This window comes from Bombus pyrosoma, linkage group LG18 (assembly GCF_014825855.1).
Source record: "Bombus pyrosoma isolate SC7728 linkage group LG18, ASM1482585v1, whole genome shotgun sequence".
Classification (NCBI taxonomy): domain Eukaryota; kingdom Metazoa; phylum Arthropoda; class Insecta; order Hymenoptera; family Apidae; genus Bombus; species Bombus pyrosoma.
This window is the reverse complement of record NC_057787.1, coordinates 2,045,682-2,066,349: the sequence shown is the minus strand read 5'-3', so window position 1 is coordinate 2,066,349 and position 20,668 is coordinate 2,045,682. Positions and strand designations below refer to the sequence as shown.

Here is a 20,668-nt window from a genome sequence, read left to right as displayed (position 1 = left end):
AAAAATATGTTGCCTTATTATAATTAAGTCGCAAATTAATCTTTGGTAGATACATATATGTCGGAGACGAAGGAACACCGGAGCCTTCCTTTGGAACTTTGGGAAAAACCTGTAATTAAACAATTATCATTCGACCCGACTGTACCTGTTCGAGATTCGTGACAATGAGCTTGGGCTCGGGGCGACAACCAGTTCCCAACGTAGCCGCGGTCAAGGGATGAACGTTTGCCTAACAAAGACCCTGTTCTCCGGGTAAGATGGTCGCCAGGTGCCGATGCGTCTTCGCTAGCCTGAGGACCCGTTATAAATCTTAAGATTTATTAATTAAAGTTCTTCGAACAGACAAACAGTCTTTGTCCCAACTACGGGAAAATAGAGGAAACCTACCTTCTCGCGAACGACGCCTCCCGCTAGCAACTTTTCCCCAAGGCCGGCTAGCATCCCTTTTTTTAACCACCGATATGGGAAATTGACCAATTAACAGCAACATCAATTTCCTTCACCTTCTGAACGAAGGCATCGCTCCACGAATCCGATGATCTCGTGCCCTTAGACGCACCCCGTCATAGTTTTCCTCGGTGGCATCAGCGCGACGGAAATTCATTCTTTCGTGCGATCTCATCGACGAGAAGGAATAACGTATTTGCGATCAGTGAATCTTTCACGTTTGTTAACCAAGAGTCGGACTTAGAGTTTGTGAGAACATACATCCGTTATCCCGTTGACCGCGGATTCGTTGTCGAGCCTAGGATCATTGCCATTAGCGTCTCTAGTGTCTAATTACCACGGTTACTTGTCGATATCTGTAACAATCGTATTTGCTCTAGTCAATATCTTCTCTATTGCATAACGACAATGTCTAATCACGACGAAGATTCGCTTCACGCCCTTAACCCCAGCTCTAATCCTAACGCCAACCCGACATATATATAGGAAGATATATATACATACGTCAATGCTGAAAGTAGTAACTACCAGTCTGGGAAATACTGCTTCATTTCTTTTTCTCAGTTATCTACTAATTTATTGTTAATAATATTATTATTCAATTTCTTTCGCTAATGTAACAATTCTTTTATATCATTTGCAAATTTTCTTTTCTTTTATGTTGAGAATATGTTTTATGAATATTGGAAGAAGAATCTGAAGCGTTATTTTAAAATCCAGTACCTTAAAATGAGGAAACGTTCAAAATGCCATAATTTCATGAATACGTTGATATGTTATTTGTGTTAGGTGGAGGTCATACAAATTATTGATGTTCTCTTGCCCTCATCCAAAAATAGTCTTTTGTCTTCAAACACGTATGTCATAAATTATCCACGAAAATCCTCACGTTTTTGTTCCTTCAGATAGAACACATATTACAACATAACTGTAAAAGAAGCCGTTACAATGAAAATAGAATTGTTGAAAAATTGTAGTCTACTAGAATCAAAGCGTTTTATCAAAAGAGCTCTTGACACTGGTTACAAAAACTTCGCATAAAGGGCGAAAAACGTACATTTGAAACAAACAAACAAAATATATTGTGGACGAAAATAATAATTTAAATTCATACAGATTAGCCAATTAGCTGTATTAATAATTAATGAGCTGCTATAACCCGTATGTTATTGCTTTCTGGATTGCCTCATCTTGCTCTAATAATTAGCTTTTGGCGACTTTCGCTTGCCCTTGCTGTCAAATACTCTAGTAACCTATAAAACTATATATCTTCATATCTACTATTATACCTTGAGCCTTATATTTTATTAAATTGCCTTTATCTTTGATTATTATAATGTGACCTGCACCTTTTTATTGCATATATTTTCCATTATTGTTTTACTATGGTATTTTTTGTATATATTCTAATCTTTCTTTACCGAAACTCTGATCTTCCTCTTTTAAATCCTTTTCTCTCAGGTATTTTTTTACTAATCTCACCTCGTTACATTTTCCTGATTTTCTCTTTTATTTTTTCTCTCCTTAGCTCCTCGAATACAATGTAACTCAACTTCGATTTACATATTTAGACGTAAACATTACTTAAGATGCGACGCATCTGTTTATCTAACAACCTCGAGCCGTCGGCTACACATCGGCCAACTTCGGCAAATTTCGGCGCTTCGCGAGATAATCGATTATCTCGATAGTTTAGACCACTACGTGTTCAAAAATCTAAACTTCAGCAATGGAATTAGGAAGCACGCAATGGTACACGACCCGTTAACGGTCGTTTTGTTTCGTTTTTAATTACGTTAACTAGTCAAATCCTTCTCTTGAAACCAATTCTTCGTTTCATTTCGTTTTCAATCACGCAAACTAGTCAAATCATTGTTGCGAATCACCGCTGCATACATGCGTATTATTTCTTTGATGTGACGGCAAAAAAGATCTACAAATGAGCGTTCGGATCCGTTGCGTGTCTGTGTATCGTGTCAGCGTTGCACATCAATTTGGATGGACAAAAGCATCTTTGCGTACATATCAAAATGTGGTCCAAAGATACCGAACAAACTGTTCGGTCATGTGTTTGTTTTTCGTTGTTACAAAAGCCCGTGAGTTACAAAACAAGTGAATCGTTCTTCTGCAGGTTCATGGCCGAAGAGCAGGATGGCACGACATAGTCCAGTCAAATTAGCCTAAAAAGGGACAAATGCAGTATTAAATTTTCTTGCGCGAACTTATGCAAATTATTCTCGGAAATGAATCCTATATATTTGCCACTCGAAATTTCTTGCACAGACTTTGCAAAAAATCTCCAAAGTTGTCAAAAACAGATTTTTTGGCATATAACAACGACTCTAATAATCGGAAAAAAGTTTCAAATAAAAATTGTTAAAATGGGTTAGTTCGTTAAACCGTAAATTAATAAAAACGGCGCGAAATTGCACTATTTTTTATTGCCAATTATTTATGTAAAATTGAGAATACGAAGTTGAAACATTTTGGAAATATTGCTTTTCTCCAGTCCAGTTTTCGATGTAATTAATAATTTAGAATGTAGCCGAATAAAATCGACTTTATGCTTCTTTAAATAATTATTTTAACGTTGAAGGACCATTTTCCTCTATCCAATGGAATCCAAACTTCACAGAACTTTTTCATTAATTGGAACCATTCTTGAAAGTGACATGAAATAAGAGCCAGTTTACTGGGCACTAGCCAACAGATGTCTTTAGCCATTGAGTAGTTTCGTTGCTTATTGTTGCAATGTTGAAACATATAATCACGACAAGTGTATTCTCAACTTCGGTTGCCGGTTGCATGAAGCGGCAACATTGCTTTGCCCGGAGTTGTTACGTTTTGTACGTCAAGACGATGCCAATGTTACGAGGCAAAACAATAACATGAGTCGCTCTCGATTCGCATCGTCCTGTGACTCTGTGCCGCTACAGGTAGTAAATATAACATTAAGAAATATTCTACTTATTTACTTCATTCCTTGTCTGACTGGTTTTTGACTGCTTTCTAAAATTATTTAAATATTTTCTTTGGTACAGATATATCAATATTTTTGAATTCCCAAATGTATAGAGATGCATTCTATTAATATTTCTCATTGCCATGTGACCATTCACTCATCTTAATTGGCTGCATTAATTAAAGAACTGTAGCGGCATATGAGTCATAGGACGATTCGAATCGAGGGTGACTAATGTTGTTGTTTTGTCTCGGAGTATTAACATTGTTACTGTTACGTCGCGCGGGACATCTGCACGCCAGCCCTCGCAACCTGGCAGCCAACGGTCAACCTACAGCCATCCCGATTCTCAATAGACCCAATGACCCACCATAAAGACATTAGCCTTGAGCTGCATTGTCTCCACACATGTTTGCCAGTCAAATTGTATGTCTGGAGAATTCTCTAATTCTAGAAATATTCTTAGTTTATGGCTGGGTCTTGGAAAGGTCCTTGAGTTTGCTGGGCGCTCTTAGGAATCACGGAGAAAGCGGTCATCGGTCAAAGGGGCACACCCACACCAAGCTTTCCTCCGAGACACCTTAAGGGCAGTCCAGCACTCTCGAGCGAGTGCTCGAGCAGTCATCAACAGTTCTNACCGAGTTTCATACCTTAAATCAGTCATTTATTTCACTTATATATACGCATCAGTGTAACTAGTTCTCTATATAAAGTTGTTGGAATAAACACTATTCTATACCTGCTAATTCAGTGTAAATTCAGTTGAACCACCCCTATTGTCGTAACAGAAATCAGGGGATCGATCATTTCGTGGCGTCGATTATTTAATCGTAACAGGAATTTACGACTCCCGTTGACGTGCTTTCTCGCGATCGCGTCTCTCCGCGAATGGTCGACGAAACATGGTCCTTCGAGCCGGATTACGTGTCAGTGAAAAGTGCACTTACCAGTGACCACACAGTGCCACGTGAATACATCAAACCAGCAGCGGGAGTGTTATCAACTACAGCGAAGCCAATGACGTCAGACGTGTCACCTTCGAAGAAGCATAACCCATTGGCAAGGGAACACAACCACGCAGCCTCCCGTCGCAGCTGGAAGAGCATCAACGCAACAAAGTCCAACAACTTCAATCGCATAACCAAACGAGCGGCCGTCGGGAAGAAACGCCTTCCTCACTTGGTATACACGCAACCTCACGCAGCACAGTAACGAGCAGCACCCGATACACGAACCAACGTCCATTCCACAACAAAGAAGGCAAGCTCATTCCACATACCGACAAGTCACGCGCCGTTGGAATCATGGCAACAACAGACTCACCGCCTTACGCCGAAGCCGCGGCTATTGTCGCGGTCGGCTCACACTCTTGACAAAACAAATCGACGAACACGAAGGATCCGACTCCCCGGATGAAGGGGAGGCGATGCTTTGTGAAAAACGGATAAATGAAATTTCGACGAGCTTCGAGACAATCCAATCCGAAATCGTACAGTTAAGCGAAGAAGAATACACGCCCGGCTTCAAGATAACAGAACAGATTGACAGATTAACGATACGCGTAAACCGTCTCCGAACGCGCTTACAACTAACATCAATCCCAAGGCCTACAACTAACGGGGCAAGCAGTAATTGCGAACCAACACCGACTAAATTGCCCGAAATCCAGTTGCCTAGCTTTGACGGCACACTGGAGAAGTGGCATTCATTTTATGACGTCTTTTTGTCCACTATAGACCGGAATGAACGATTGACGCCGACTCAGAAATTCCAGTACCTCCGATCATCCGTGGCCGGAAGAGCCGCAACAAGTATTCAATCATTAGACGTCACAGAGATCAATTACCCTATTGCTCTTGACATTCTGAAGGACAAATTTGTCTGCCACCGTAAGGTCTGCATGTGTCATTGGGATTTGATCGACGACTACCCGCAATTAACAATAGAAACACCCGAAGCAGTGGAAGATCTTCTCGAAGCGGTCAATGCGAATCTTCGAGCGTTAGAGAAACTAGGTGAACCCGTCACCTCAAACGTCGTTCTCATCAAGGTTCTCACCTCGAAATTACCTTCCTCCACCATTCAAGAATGGCATCGCACTTTACCCGACAAAAGGATGCCCTCATTCACACACTTAATAAACTTCCTTAAAACACGGGCGAACGGCGATGTCATCAAGCCCACATTGAAGGAGACAAAGGGGCCGATACACCAACCTCCCGTCCAAGACAACAACGGTCACACGCCGCCGACAGAAGGTATCGCGACGAACCCAGCGGCGATACCGTCGCCTGACACGCGGATCTCGTTGCCTGACACGCGCAGCTCATTGCACGATACTCATAGCTCGTCACCTACACGCGCCTTGACAACGACCAAATTCGCGTTCTCATTGTCTCAAACTGATTCAACGCGATCGAACGTCTTGAATCAGAAAACTTTTCGCATTCGCAACTCATCGCCTACACGCGATTCGAAGACAACCCCTCACGATTCTCTGGGCCGGAAGGAACTGAATTCCGTCCAGGACAACCACGGTCATACTTCGCCGACGGAGAACATCGTATCGAATCTAACATCAATCCCGTCGCATGATACACGGAGCGCAACGCATAACACTCGCAACGCGTCACCTATACGCGACCTGACGACAACCACCTTCGCATCAGCATCACAACAATCTGATTCAACGCCACCAGACGTCTTGAATCAACCAACCGTTCACCATCCTTCAGACCAGAAGAAAGAGGCAACCTCACCGGGCGACACGTCGTCGCAGACATTGATTTTTCCGAATATTTTACAGGATGTGCGATACTCTGAAACTGTAATTCACGATGAAGACAGTAACGGGTTAAAACCCGTCAATGATACCGAGGTCAATCCAGAATCGAAACCTACGGTAGATTCTCCGAAATTCACGATAATCGAATCATTCAGGAATAGGCTTCCCTTGATCAACGCATCGACGGTTAAAAACCCGTCCCGCATCACGTCACCTGTAACACTTGACGTAAACGTTGCATCGGAAACTCAGTCTCCGAGACAGAACGCGAAGATCCCTCCTTCTCCATGGTCGAGACCGGCCACACCTGCGAGCGACCCAAATCCGAATATCTACGTTATTGACACCGCGACTAATTTCTTTATTGATGTCGATAGTTTTCAGGACACCTTTTCGAGCCTCAACACTTGTCCACTGAGTCCACAGATCGCCACGTCGGACAAATCTCTAACCATCAGCTTCTCTCTGGAGTCGCCCTTGGCTTCAACAATGCCGGGACATTCTCCAAGGTCAAAACAAGTCCCAATCGCGACGCCCAACGCTCCTTCTCCACCAAGCATCGTCAAGAAGGCGCGATACAGATGGGTCAGCGGGGGGAGTCCTTTCCCCCAATCAACCGGAGACTTCCTTCACGCATCCATAACGTACCTGCATGCGAATTTCACTTGCCTTTGTGAAATCGACAAGCTGTATAACGACACCTCCTGGACCGAGGTGTTCCACGACACTTCATGGGCCGAGCTGTTTCACGACACTTCCTGGGTCGTGAACTTCAACGGCAAATTTCTTGGCAATGGCGAGAACTACGACGATCCAGACTACAAAATAGATAACGTACCCCCAACGCAACGGCCTTTTGGCCGTATCATGGAATTCACCCTGGCGACGACGGCATCATCCAGGCAGCCACAATTCATACGGCAACGGGCATCTTGGATCGAGGTGCCACCCGGCTCATCCCCCTATCAAGTCAACCCGATCCAACGGAATACGGACAACCAGCAGTCGACCAGGATTTGGGCGGCAGTTCCAATTAATTTATACCTTCGCAGAGTTTTGATCCGGACAATCACGGATAGCGAAAGCGGTGTACAACATACCCATCTAATCCACATACATAATTTGATCGGTGCCCTCTCAACGGAGGGAGGATGTTACGTCGCGCGGGACATCTGCACGCCAGCCCTCGCTACCTGGCAGCCAACGGTCAACCTACAGCTATCCCGATTCTCAATAGACCCAATGACCCACCATAAAGACATTAGCCTTGAGCTGCATTGTCTCCACACATGTTTGCCAGTCAAATTGCATGTCTGGAGAATTCTCTAGAGCAATAGGGTAATTGATCTCTGTGACGTCTAATGATTGAATACTTGTTGCGGCTCTTCCGGCCACGGATGATCGGAGCTACTGGAATTTCTGAGTCGGCGTCAATCGTTCATTCCGGTCTATAGTGGACAAAAAGGCGTCATAAAATGAATGCCACTTCTCCAGTGTGCCGTCAAAGCTAGGCAACTGGATTTCGGGCAATTTAGTCGGTGTTGGTTCGCAATTACTGCTTGCCCCGTTAGTTGTAGGCCTTGGGATTGATGTTAGCTGTAAGCGCGTTCGGAGACGGTTTACGCGTATCGTTAATCTGTCAATCTGTTCTGTTATCTCGAAGCCGGGCGTATATTCTTCTTCGCTTAACTGTACGATTTCGGATTGGATTGTCTCGAAGCTCGTCGAAATTTCATTTATCCGTTTTTCACAAAGCATCACCTCCCCTTCATCCGGGGAGTCGGATCCTTCGTGGCGTCGATTATTTAATCGTAACGGGAATTTACAACTTCCGTTGACGTGCCTTCTCGCGATCGCGTCTCTCCGCGAATGGTCGACGAAACATGGTCCTTGAGTTTGCTAGGCGCTCTTAGGAATCACGGAGAAAGCGGGCAGTCATCAGATGGGAAAAACCTAACATATGTTCATCAGTAAAAGGACACATCCATACAAAACTTTCCTCCGAGACATCTTAAGGGCAGTCCAGCACTCTCGAGCGAGTGCTCAAGCAGTCATCAACAGTTCTACACTTATTCAACACGTTATTACGAGTTTCATACCTTAAATCAGTCATTTATTTCACTTATATATACGCATCGGTGTAACTATTTATCTATATAAAGTTGTTGGAATAAACACTATTCTATACCTGCTAATTCAGTGTAAATTCAGTTGAACCACCCCTATTGTCGTAACAGAAATCAGGGGATCGATCATTTCGTGGCGTCGATTATTTAATCGTAACGGGAATTTACGACTCCCGTTGACGTGCTTTCTCGCGATCGCGTCTCTCCGCGAATGGTCGACGAAACAGTTACGATGTACAAAATGTAATAATAAACAAACTCCGGACAAAACAATATCGCCGCTACGTGCGACCGTCAACCGGAATCAAATTGAAATTTTCCGGTACTTCTCCGACCAGTATAAATAGACGATCATGCTCTCCAGAAAGTCAGTATCGATCATTGTTATAGCGAGTAGTATCGAGCGAGTGACGATTATGACTAACTGTGTATTCAGAACATAGAATAATTTTAAATACATTTGACAATATCAAATATCAACTTGTCTCATTATTATATAAAACAACACGTTTACTCTGTGGTGGTACTCGACGATGGAACTTTCCGACGGCTTCGCGACACAAAGCGTAACAGCATCAAAGCGTAAGGTCGACATGCCTAATGTAACATCGATATCCCTACGGTCCTTCCGCCGTGGCAATCGTCGCGGAAGTCTAACGAACGCGTGCGTAATGGAGATATCGAGGGGGGATAACAAAAGAAAAGAACTCGTTCGGTTTTAAACAAAAAATTCATTCGGGTTTGAACAGTGAAGTGCAAGGGGTCAAGCGTAACAACGAAGCAAACATAGTCGAGAAGCGTGGATTGTTGATTATTTTTTGTTGGTCGTTGAACATTGAGAGTATTTCTTGAAAACCACCTCAAGTCATTCACCGCAAACTGGTGACCCCGACGCGAGAGACAGCGAAGAGAGGCAAATATTAACGATACTGCGAACAGCAGAAGCACAGCCAACCAGTTGGTTAGCATGCGTCCACTGCAGTCCCAGAGTATGACGCTATGCTTTACCTTATTGGAGACGCAATTCGAGGCAGCGGATATTACGAGTAACAAAATAAAATTTGTGAACCTCGACAGATGTCTCCAGGTTCGGTACCTGAAGCAAGTCGAGCACATAGTGATAAATCCCCCCGCCACGGTTCGATATGAGAAATTAAGGAGCGAGCTTATCCGCCAACTGGCTGATTCAGACAGTACGAGAGTGCGAAAGTTAGCGAAATGTGAAAAAATGGGCGACAGAAAGCCGTCCCAATTTTATTGAAACTTAAAAAAACTCGCCAGTCTTTCACGTCAGACGATTCTATCCTTACGCTTTGGGGGAATCGACTACCAGCTCACGTCCAGTACGTCCTGGAGGTTTTAGAAGACACCAAAGTGGAAAATTTAACGCGGATAGCCGACCGGATAAAGGAATCATGTCCAGAGAAAGGACGAATTGCCCTCATCGAAACAGAAAGAACGGAAGGCAAACGGCAACGCCGCACTTCGAACACGATGGATGACAGGTTGTGCCAAATAGAAACATAAATCAACGCGCTGAGCCTCGACATTCGTCGCCGTCGGCGATCAAGTTCGAGACATCGCAGATCAAGTTCAAAAGACAGATCGCAGAACTCTGGTCTCTGTTATTATCACGAGGCTTTCCGAGACCGCGCAAGTGCCTGGCCCCTTGCAACTGGACCCAGCAAAACGGGACAAGCCGTCCGTAAACGCGGCATGGTGGACCAGTGTCGATATAAGCGTATACCCACGCAACAAACTACGCACACCCGCGAACAAAGATACGTACGAGCTGTTCGCGGCCAATCGAGTGGTCGGAGCAAACTGAAAATGCCTTTCGCGAGTCAAAACGCGCCCTCTCTGACGCCACGATGTTAGCGCATCCGTTATCGGCAACAGCGCGTGAACGATAAATGGCAACCGCTAGGATTCGTTACAAAATCCTTGACTGCCGCGCGATTAATTCTGTACTTAAAATAATTTTAAATACATTTGACAATATCAAGTATCAACTCGTCTCGTCATTATTTAAATCATCTACCACAAATCCAAAAACGGAATAAGGAAAAGAGAGAAGAGGACAAACAGAAAATTAAATTATTAACATGTTCTTTTATAATAATATTTTAACATCAATATTGTAATACGCAATGTGAAAATGAAAAAATTGGAAGCAACCCAACTACGAATAAAACTCAATCACTTCGCTGCTTGTAAAGATAACTTTGCGTCATAAACATAAGTCAAGTAGCAAATAGCATAAATTGAATTTACCCAAACTCTTCTTGACAACAAAACAAACAAAATGATTTTTTATTTTGTCAAAAAAACCTTTACGTATTTTCCATTCGCACTCGTCGCTTTTTCCAATGACGTGTTTATCGAAACTCCGTCGGGTAGCAGTTAATTTCATTTAAAGTAGAAAACTATTCAGACAGCAACGAACCAGTTGTCCTGTTATTACCTCGTTCTCGACGGTTCAAATTTCAGGGACGACCGACTACATACTCTCGACCCAGTACGTCATAATTACTCGTGAAAAGTATTGCAAACGAAAGTTGTAACCAGACGTGCCGTTAGTAGCCACTCGAGAACTACCATTTTTCGCCAACTTCATTTCCCCCCTGCGCGCTCACTTTTTTTTGTTTCACCGTTTCAACGTTTTTTAGTTCCTAACATTAATGACTAGTTTTGGCAAATTTTTCCGTTCCAACAAGTCGAGGGATCAGGAGATGAAGCATATTGCATCGCGTCACTGGAGACAAGAATGACCTAATTTTAAAAACTATTGTAGGTAGAAAGAACATTCCAAAAATGTTAGTAATGCGACATAATATTTTTCGTTACTATTTACGTTAGAATTTTCCATAATGTTGAAATACTTTCGTGAGAGACTATAACCCGTTAAGAGATCACAATGAGGAGGAGCTTTGTCTTTTGCATTTTGGAAAATCTGACCAGGATTCAAGGGGCGCGAGGCAATTAACGTGGCGTCCGTTTTTTCAAATCTTGTTACGGTAACGCTTTAATTAAGACGCGATCTAACGACGATCCCGAATCGACGCAACCCTTCCCCGACGATAATCAAAGGTCTCGTTAGACTGTCACTTTCTCTGGAATTAAACCGCAAATTGGGCCTGCAATTTTTCCGTACAAATTCCACGCCGCAGAGCAAAATTCCGGCGTTATTGTAATCACGAAACGATAATGAGAGATCTTTTGACCGGGACTCTGCGAACGAATGGTGTTTCGTTTCCAAAACGAATTTCGTTTGGCGGAATATTAAACAAAACCCGAAACAACGTGGCATTCTGCAACTGTCATTAATCTTTTAAAATAAAAAAGATTGACGCAAAATTTTGACGGGATGAAACTTCACGATAAATTCAGGTGAAACAATGCGAAATTAGAGCGAAGTTTATAATGGGAATATAGTTTGCTTGTCTGTTGTCATAAAATGAGATATATAGAATCTATTAAAAGATATAGTATATGTAATACGAAGCTTTGTATTATTCATGTTATTATGGATACTATATCACAATATGTTCATATATTTAAATCTTATCCGAAAGAGATTATTGTATGTAGAACACAGTTTAACTGTATTTTGAATTCTTGTTTATCAGATCACAATTGATATGTTGAGATTAGGATGATTATCCTCATTTGAAACAATTTTGTGACTGTTACTTGTTAATATACTTTACATCTTATGTACATTTTAAATATGGTACGCAAAAGGTATGGTACGTTGCAAGGAACAATAATAAGAATTCAATATTTCAATAATGCCTTTCACAATTATAATTAAATATTTTTCAAAATGTCGCATGAATGTTACATTTAGCACTCCTCACACAAAAGTTTACCAATTTATAATACATGTACTAGTGGATTGACAAGTTACGATTTACAGATTATATAGAATTCCATTTTATGATTTTTTAATTTTTCGTTAAATAGATTAATCAAATAACTTGCAACTAGTAAAATTTCATTTGTTTTATCGTCAAACCTGTGCAAGAGAACATATTAATACTGGTAATTTTAGTGACTTGCAAAATTTCAATAGTGCCAGACAAGCCAGATATTCAATTGCAATTGGTTGCTATCTATATTAATTATGAATTAAAAAGTTATGAAATCACAACTCACCCAAGGCCAATGGTTACGAATTCTTTCCAAAGATCCATTGAAATCTCGAGTTCGTTGTTTGAGACATCGAGTCTCAAAACATAAACACCACTTTGTTACAGCCGACGTAAACAAAAGATAACAGATTAACAAAATATTCTTCAAATTCTCGGACAACAAACACAGGCTTACACACTCACTGTTTTAAAGTCACAGTCTGTCGTCGAACTTTCGCCAAGTAACTCGATACGTACATATACACGTCCCTCGAAATCAGTTTTCGATGAAAATACGTACGTGACATGTTATGTTGCAACCGAACGTTAATTTCTCGTGGGAAATACCTCGATATCATTTACTTATGCGTCTCTCAAACTCGAATTTTACTATATACTTCGTTTAAGGCACGCCATTTTGCAAAACGATTATCGAAAGATTACTGCTTACATCGAGATCGAGAATAGATTCGCAGGAAGCTAGATACCGCGATTTCTTCCCGCACTTTACTTTTTTCCGGAGCTGTGATTGGTTGATTTCCTGCTGCCATATTTAGTCTCACCGAGAATCGCAAACGTACGTCGGAAGCAATGCGGGGCAATTATTTAACTTATTTCATAATGTTATTTATCATATATCGTGAAAAATTCTGAATATTCGGATTCTTCGGTTATTGTTTCATCGTGTATTAGCATTATCGGCTCTCGGTATCGAATTGACAAACAGAATTTTTCTCATATAAAGTAAGTCACATTAAGTATATGTATATGTATGGTCGAAGCAATATAATTAAAAATTTTTCTATTTTAATTGGAATTATTTATCAAAATACAGACATTTTACCATGCATTTGTTTTACAAATCTTATATATATACATATGAATATATACACATATATATATACAATACAATAGAAATACTCTCATGTGCTATTATACGTAGTTCGATAGTTTACATTTCACGGGCCCCGTGTTGCACCCGTGTTGGTTTCGTTCCTGTTTCCGACGTATGAGTGTAGCGTCAGTGATTCGCGTGACGCGACGTAACTTTCAACGCTTGTTTTTCTGCGTTTACGCGTTGTGTGTTCGTTTGAATGAAAATGTCGCGAGTGTTGCAACAAAAACCACGCAAAACAGAAGAAGAATACGGGAGCAAAAGGAATTCCGGGCTGCAGCAGAGTGCCCATTGCCCAACAGGGTTTCGTTCCATGGTATTTCAACGGGGTAAGCTACCTCTTTTAGTACGCTTCAAGGTGCCTCTTTCCAACCAATTAATTTGCGTTCAACACCATTTTAACTTCGTATACTCAGAGAAAATATCGTTCTTTTGTATTTTCTAACTCTGTTCTATGTATAAATTTACCGCGACAGGTCGTTTCTACGGATTAACGTATCTTATAAAAGCGTTGCGTGAAATGTTAATCGTATATAAGTCTTGAAACATTTGCACTAATTTCATAGAGGAACATAGTTGGTACCTTCCGAGCGCCATATTGTATGCTTGTTACATGAACTTTCCAAATATCTTACAATTAAATGATTGGATTATTTACTAGAATAAGTAACACAACATTGTTTTTGATTTATTATTAATAAATTTATAGAACCATATTGTTTTACACATATACACTATCGCTTAGAAGTATCCCAACATTTGGTTACTTTTGATATTATGTTATTTAATTGCACAATAAAATTGATAGTATGTGCCGATACATAATGATTACGATCTGTATTATTATCTTATTCCTATGATGTGGTTTTAACAAAGGTCGTAACAAAACGGTCAGAAAAAATTCTTTATTCCCAGACCCTGTAGCCTGTAAGAAACGAATTACATAAACAAGCTTCTTCTATACTTATACAAGGACTAGCATTATATTAATTCAAGCAGTGGCGTTTAGGAAATTTTAATGAAAATCGGATACATATATTAATACCAATGATGTGTATATTAATTTCTTGCACTTGTAAAAAATAGATTTGAATTGAACATACCTTATAACCATAACTATAACCTCTTTCCTCTCACCGCTTCCTGCAATTTTCGTGACGCGATTCGACGAATGTCAGCTGCAACCTTCTTTTTAGAAACAAGCGTCGAAGTTGGGAATTTTCTTTGACGCGTTTCTTCAGTTATTTAAGAAACGTTGATATTTGTCAGGTGAAATCTGCAGTCGTTTTTCATATTAAAATTAGGGATACAGTCAATATTGATTATTCTTGTAATAGAGATTGGTTCCAATGATTCAATGTTAATTTCAAATTGCCGTAATGGCGAGATGGAAATCAATTACTCTATGTTTTACTCCGAAGACGCGCTCACTGATTTATGATTTGATATACGTTGTATTACTATAATTTAACGAAATCTTGAAATTACTTGGAAAATTTCTCGAGTTACTTCGCGACGTAATCAGGCTATCGCGTTACGTTAACTGCCTTTTATAATAATTTGAAAAAAGTTGAACTCGACGTCTTGAGAAATTCAATAATCACGATAATATCGTTACGTCTGTCTCAATTTACTGAAACAATGGAATTGTCATTTTGAATTCGACACGAGTTTCGGGAGTAACATTAATTCATCATTAACAGGCATATTATGTGTATTTTCGCGGGACAACCCGTGGAAATTTTATTTGAGTCCTGAATATTCGAAATATTTCCTACGGTGATGTAGAAATTTTAAACGCGTAGACGCGAAGAAGGTAAAGAAGAACAGGGAAGTTAATTAATTAAAATTTCTCATATTGTAAGAGCTGTGAAACAGCGTAATAACTCTGTAAGAGGTTTGTTTCCTAAAAGGCTGATGCTCGTGGCAACGACACGCGACGTAAATAAATTCGCCAGTGGATTATATTTTCGAGTTTTATTCCGTGCAATTAACCCGGCCTCTCGAAAAGTGGGCACGTGAGTTAATTAAGGGAGTCGCGCGAGGGGGTAAAAAGGCGGTGGCGTTAATTAAAAGAATCGCAGACACGTTTTAGTCTTATGACGAACCTGACTGCCTGTCTTAACGGTCAGCAGAAACAATGCAGGAGTAACAAAAGCCTGGTCAGCATTTTCCTCATAAATCGCCTTTTCAAACTCGCTCATACGGAAACGAGAAAATCAGAGATTATTTATTAATCGCTACTGCAATTATCGTAATGCCTTATTCCTTTAAATCAACTGTGAAATTTCTTCACTTAGAGTTGCAAGTAATGTGTGCGTTTCAGAGCTCGACTTTTTGGTCGACCATGCCATACCTCGAATAAGAACTCATATTGACTTCGCATCTAGGTGTTCGTTTTCATTATCGTCTACTCTCTGGCGCCCTTTGTTCTGGCAACAACGCGCATGCATGGGCGGCGCGCGACTCGGAAATACCCTGCCCTCACCTTGCGGCTCATTGGACAAGTTAATCCTACCCTTTCGGGCGGCAGTTCGCTTACCAGCGGGGACCACGAGGAGGCGGAGCTACCAGTATATAGCTCGGTCCCAGCTGGTTGTTGGCTCTCCAACTGATTATCCCTGTACCGTCTCGGCACCTGTTTGTGTGGGTAACGCCTGCACCGATAGGTTTCCTCTTCGGCTCACACGTTTTGTGTCTTGCACAATTAATCTTTGACGTCTTTAAGTAATTATTCTTAATAGTAAAAATGCTCGATTTAAATGTTTGAAAAATAAATGAGAAGGCCGTTGTATAAATGCGTTAATATAAATAAATAATATGTATAAATAATTTCAGTTTCTCGTAATTGGTAATTTAATAAATTCGACAAAACTAACGCGGCTCGTTATTTCCTCGAGCATCGATGGTTTCTTAATATCCAACGATCCACTCAAGGAGAATAGAATTCGAAGATCACAAGGGAACATAACAAGTTCATTTTGTCGCATTTTGAACGCTACTTGGCGCGTGAGTCGGAATGTCCCGTGTCGTATGTTTGGAAAGGCGAAGATCAAATTACGTTCTTCTTATGGTCTTCAAATTCTGCCATTCTGAAATTTGATCCTTGCGCGCTTGGAAATTGGCGTTCAAATAAATAACGAAGCCGTGTTTCCCTTATCGACATCGATATACTATATCGATCATATTACATGTTATGGTTTGCCTATACGTTATTTCCAATCGTCTCGATGTTTCTCGCGTGAAGCGCTTCGTTGAACAGGCTTAAAGTTCGGCTGGCATTTTGCGGGCCCTGCAATAGCGGCTCGTAACTCTGCTCGCATGTATTTCACATTTTTTATCAGACTGCAGCTGTTACGTGACGAACGGGTTCGCGAGCTCGAGCTCGCGTTCGTGATGTACGTGCCACGAAATATTGTACGTATAAACGATACCGGTGCACCGCTTGTTTCTGTTCTTTATTTTTATGGACTGTTCGTGCTGCTTCTTCTCGTGTCATTTTATATCCCAATTCGACCTCTAACTATGAGCTTCGGGTCGAGATGAGAATCTCGTTGTAACCTATAGGTTCGAAAAAGGCTGATAGACTTTGGTCTACGTGGTGGTTGGGAATTTTCATTCGTTTTGAATTTTCGTTCGCTTATCTGATAAATAATGATGCATTTCTTCCAAAATAAAAAAGAAGGCGAAGTAGATGGAAACGTGGGTCAAATTTGAAATCACTGGCCGATTATGTGGAGGTTGATTAAACGTGTTAGTGTATATAGTGATGAGACGAGTTGATATTTGGTGCAATCAAATGTATTTAAAATTATCGGCAGTACTCTTCTAACAATCTTTTTTTAACGAGTTTAAATTCGACTTCGGTTGACGGCTGCGCGTAGCGGCTGTAATGTTTTGTCCGAAGTTTGTTTATTATTATATTTTGTGCATCGTAACGGTGTTAATACTCCGAGGCAAAACAACAACATGAGTCACCCTCGCTTCGAATCATCCTATGGCTCGTGTGCCACTACAGTTATATTTATATTGAATGTTTTAGTAGCTTTGTTATTAGTTCTAAATTAGCGTTATCAGTAATATAGTAGATTTATACTCTGCCTCTTGTCCAGACTCCATTACGACGACGCATCGTTCAGGAAGCTTTTAATAATTAGCTTTAAATCGTACGAAAACGAGCTCGTCCGTGTACATTCTTGCAGACTGTTTATTATACCAGAGGAAAGTGCAAGAGCGATAACGACGTAATCATTTATTTTATTAGGTTAGAAGCTGCCTCGTAAAATTGTTAGAACGAAGATCGCATCGATTTCGGGCAATTTGAATAATCGGTTGGAATTCGAAGCGAACGACAGTGCAGCCTCGAAGAGTTTAAATCGATCCTGCGATTCAGGCACGAGATACGCAGTGGAATATAATTATTTAATTATATATAATTATATAATTAAAATAATTATGTACGATATAATTTTAAGCGGAGGAGAATTTTATCAAGAGAAGTTGGTTTAAGAAATTAATGCAAATATAGAATTCTAGTAACGGGAGTTACTAGAAGAGATTAGCATGATTATTATTATTAGGATTTTATTAAAGAAGAGCATTGGTAGCAATTGCAACGAGTATAGAATTTTATTAGCAGAAGTTATTTTTGAAAGCAAGTATGAAATTTTGTTAATGAAAATTATTAAAAAACATTATTTTGATTAATTATTATTATTATTAGGATTCTATTCAGGAAGATTATTGACAGCAGTTACTACGAATATTGAATTTTATTAACAGAAATTATTACAGGAATTTTCTTACAAATGTAGATTTTTATCAGTACAAAGATTAAGAAGAAATCATCAGATGAAAAATTAAATTATAGACATTATAGAGGATAGCAACGTCTAAATTGAAAAGACACGAAGAATCTACCATTTTTTCCCTCCAAACTTCGATGTATCATTTCACACGCGAAAGTCTAATGTTTCCTTTCGTCGTTCAATTATCGCAAGGATTTTTATTTTTAATACCAACCGCTGCGTATTTCGTTCATAAAACCGATAGAAGCGCCACGATTTAGCTCGTTAAACTTGTCTTACAAAAGTATCCTACAGAATCTTATAAGAGATGGAATGAAAGTTATCCTATGGAAGGATCTCTAGGGGATTTATTCTCAGCGATGTAGCTGGCTAAGTTGCCAGCCTGAATTCACTGTAAGGAGACTGTTCGACCAGTCGCGGGCAAATGCGATCGCGGGGAACAAGTCTGGAGATGTGGTGACTGTTCTGTGGTTGTAGCTCATGTCTAGAGAGCAAGTGAAGTTCGTTCTCGTGTTATTACAGAGGAAAGCTCGGCGTTTTTTTTATTTATTGATCAGTCAATGCTAATTCACGAAGAGTTTTTCTTCATTTTTTAAATCGATTATTTACACAATAGCAAAAGCGACGATAATTTACAACATAAGTTCCGTAAATGATACAGTTCCGTATATAATATATGTTTATGTATGTATGCGTTTAATTCGAAAAAAGAATAAAACAAAGAGACTAAAATGAGAAAAATACTTCTTAGTGAGAAGTGGATGGTGCTACGTCTTTATTCGGTTAGGTGGCGACTAGTCGATGACTCGTCAAACCCGGTAAAACAAAGAAGGTGACGGGAACAAAAGCTCAAATAGCATTTGTCGTGGCTGTGTTTTGTTTAAGTGTTAGTTTTTCCAAATTAAGCAAGTTTACCTGCTTTCTTTGTTTTAAACGGGCTCGATCGCTCGAGCTTAAAGATCCAATCACTGTCATCGAATTTCGTCGAGTAATCGCTGTTTCTCAAAATCCCACTGCTCTCTTTTTCTTTTTTAAAGTGATAAATAAATATATATATATGTTGAATAAGCGCTGGAGTTAGGGTCGTGGGCGTCTAATGAATCTTCACGAGGATTAGCCATTGATGCGGTACGACACAAGTGTAGTTTATTGCTGCGATGAAGGTGTTACAATCTTGGCGGTTTATCACGGCGGTTGGGCGCTCGCGAAGCTAGTGACAATGGCCCCAGGTTCGATGACGAATCCGCGGTCAACGGGATAGTAGATGTATGCTCTCACAAAATCTAAGTCCGAACCTTGGTTAACAGATCCTGAAGACGGTACTCTGTTCGTTAGTAAAGTCACAAGCAGGAATGCATTTTCGTCGCGATGGTGCCACCGAGGAAAATTATGACGGGGTGTGCCCAAGGGCATGAGATCATCGGATTCGTGGAGCTATGCCTTCGTTCAGAGGGTGAGGGAAATTGACGTTGCTGTTAATTGGTCAATTTCCACGTCGATGGTTAGAAAAGAATGCTAGCCGCCCTTGAGGAAAAGTTGCTAATGGGGAGCGTCGTTCGAGAGAAAGTAGGTTTCCCCTATCTTCCCGTAGTTGGGACAAAGACTGTTTTTCTGTTTGAAGAACTTTTAATTAACTAAATCTTAAGATTTACAACGGGTCCTCAGGCTAGCTGAACCTGCACTGCGGAAACGCATCGGCATCTGGCGACCATCTTACCCGGAGAATAGGGTCTTTGTTAAACAAACGTTCATCCCTTGACCGCGGCTACGTTGGCGACTGATTGTTGCCTCGATCCCAAGCTCACTGTCACGAATCCCAAATAAGTATACTCGGGTTGAATGACAATTGTTTAATTACGGCTATGGTAGAATCTAAATTACAATATTACGGGATTTTCCCAAAGTTCCAAAGGAAGGCTCCGGTGTTCCTTCATCTTCGACATATATATATGTATATATAAATATATGTCGGGTTGGCGTTAGGATTAGAGCTGGGGTTAAGGGCGTGAAACAAACCTTCGTTGTGATTAGACATTGCCGTTATGCAATAGAGAAGACATTGACTAGAGCAAATATGATTGTTACAGATATCGACAAGTAACCGTGGTAATTAGATACTCGAGACGCTAATGGCAATGATCCTAGGCTCGACAACGAATCCGCGGTCAACGGGATAACAGATGTATGTTCTCACAAACTCTAAGTCCGACTCTTGGTTAACAAACGTGAAAAATTCGTAAAGACGTTATTCTTTCTCGCCGATGAGGTCGCACAAGAGAATGCCTTTCCGTCGCGATGATGCCACAGAGGAAAACTATGACGGGGTGTGTCTAAGGGCACGAGATCATCGGATTCGTGGAACAATGCCTTCGTCCAGAAGGTGAGGGAAATTGACGTGGTTGTTAATTGGTCAATTTCCATATTGGTGGTTAGAAAAGGATGCTAGCCACCCTTGAGAGAGAGAGAGAGAGAGAGAGAGAGTTGTTAGCGAAAGCGTCTTACGTGAGAAAAA

The 20,668-nt window shown here is 40.7% G+C and overlaps 1 protein-coding gene across 1 annotated transcript; it reads right to left on the bottom strand.

The window, feature by feature from the left end:
• Window positions 1-27: 27 nt before the first annotated feature.
• LOC122577327 lies at window positions 28-477 on the bottom strand. The gene is made up of 2 exons (XM_043748602.1): window positions 388-477; window positions 28-290 (listed from the first exon to the last, which is right to left on the bottom strand). Exons 1-2 carry the CDS (start codon window positions 439-441, stop codon window positions 36-38), a joined length of 309 nt encoding a protein of 102 aa, XP_043604537.1. The 5' UTR covers window positions 442-477; the 3' UTR covers window positions 28-35.
• Between the last annotated feature and the right edge of the window lie 20,191 nt (window positions 478-20,668).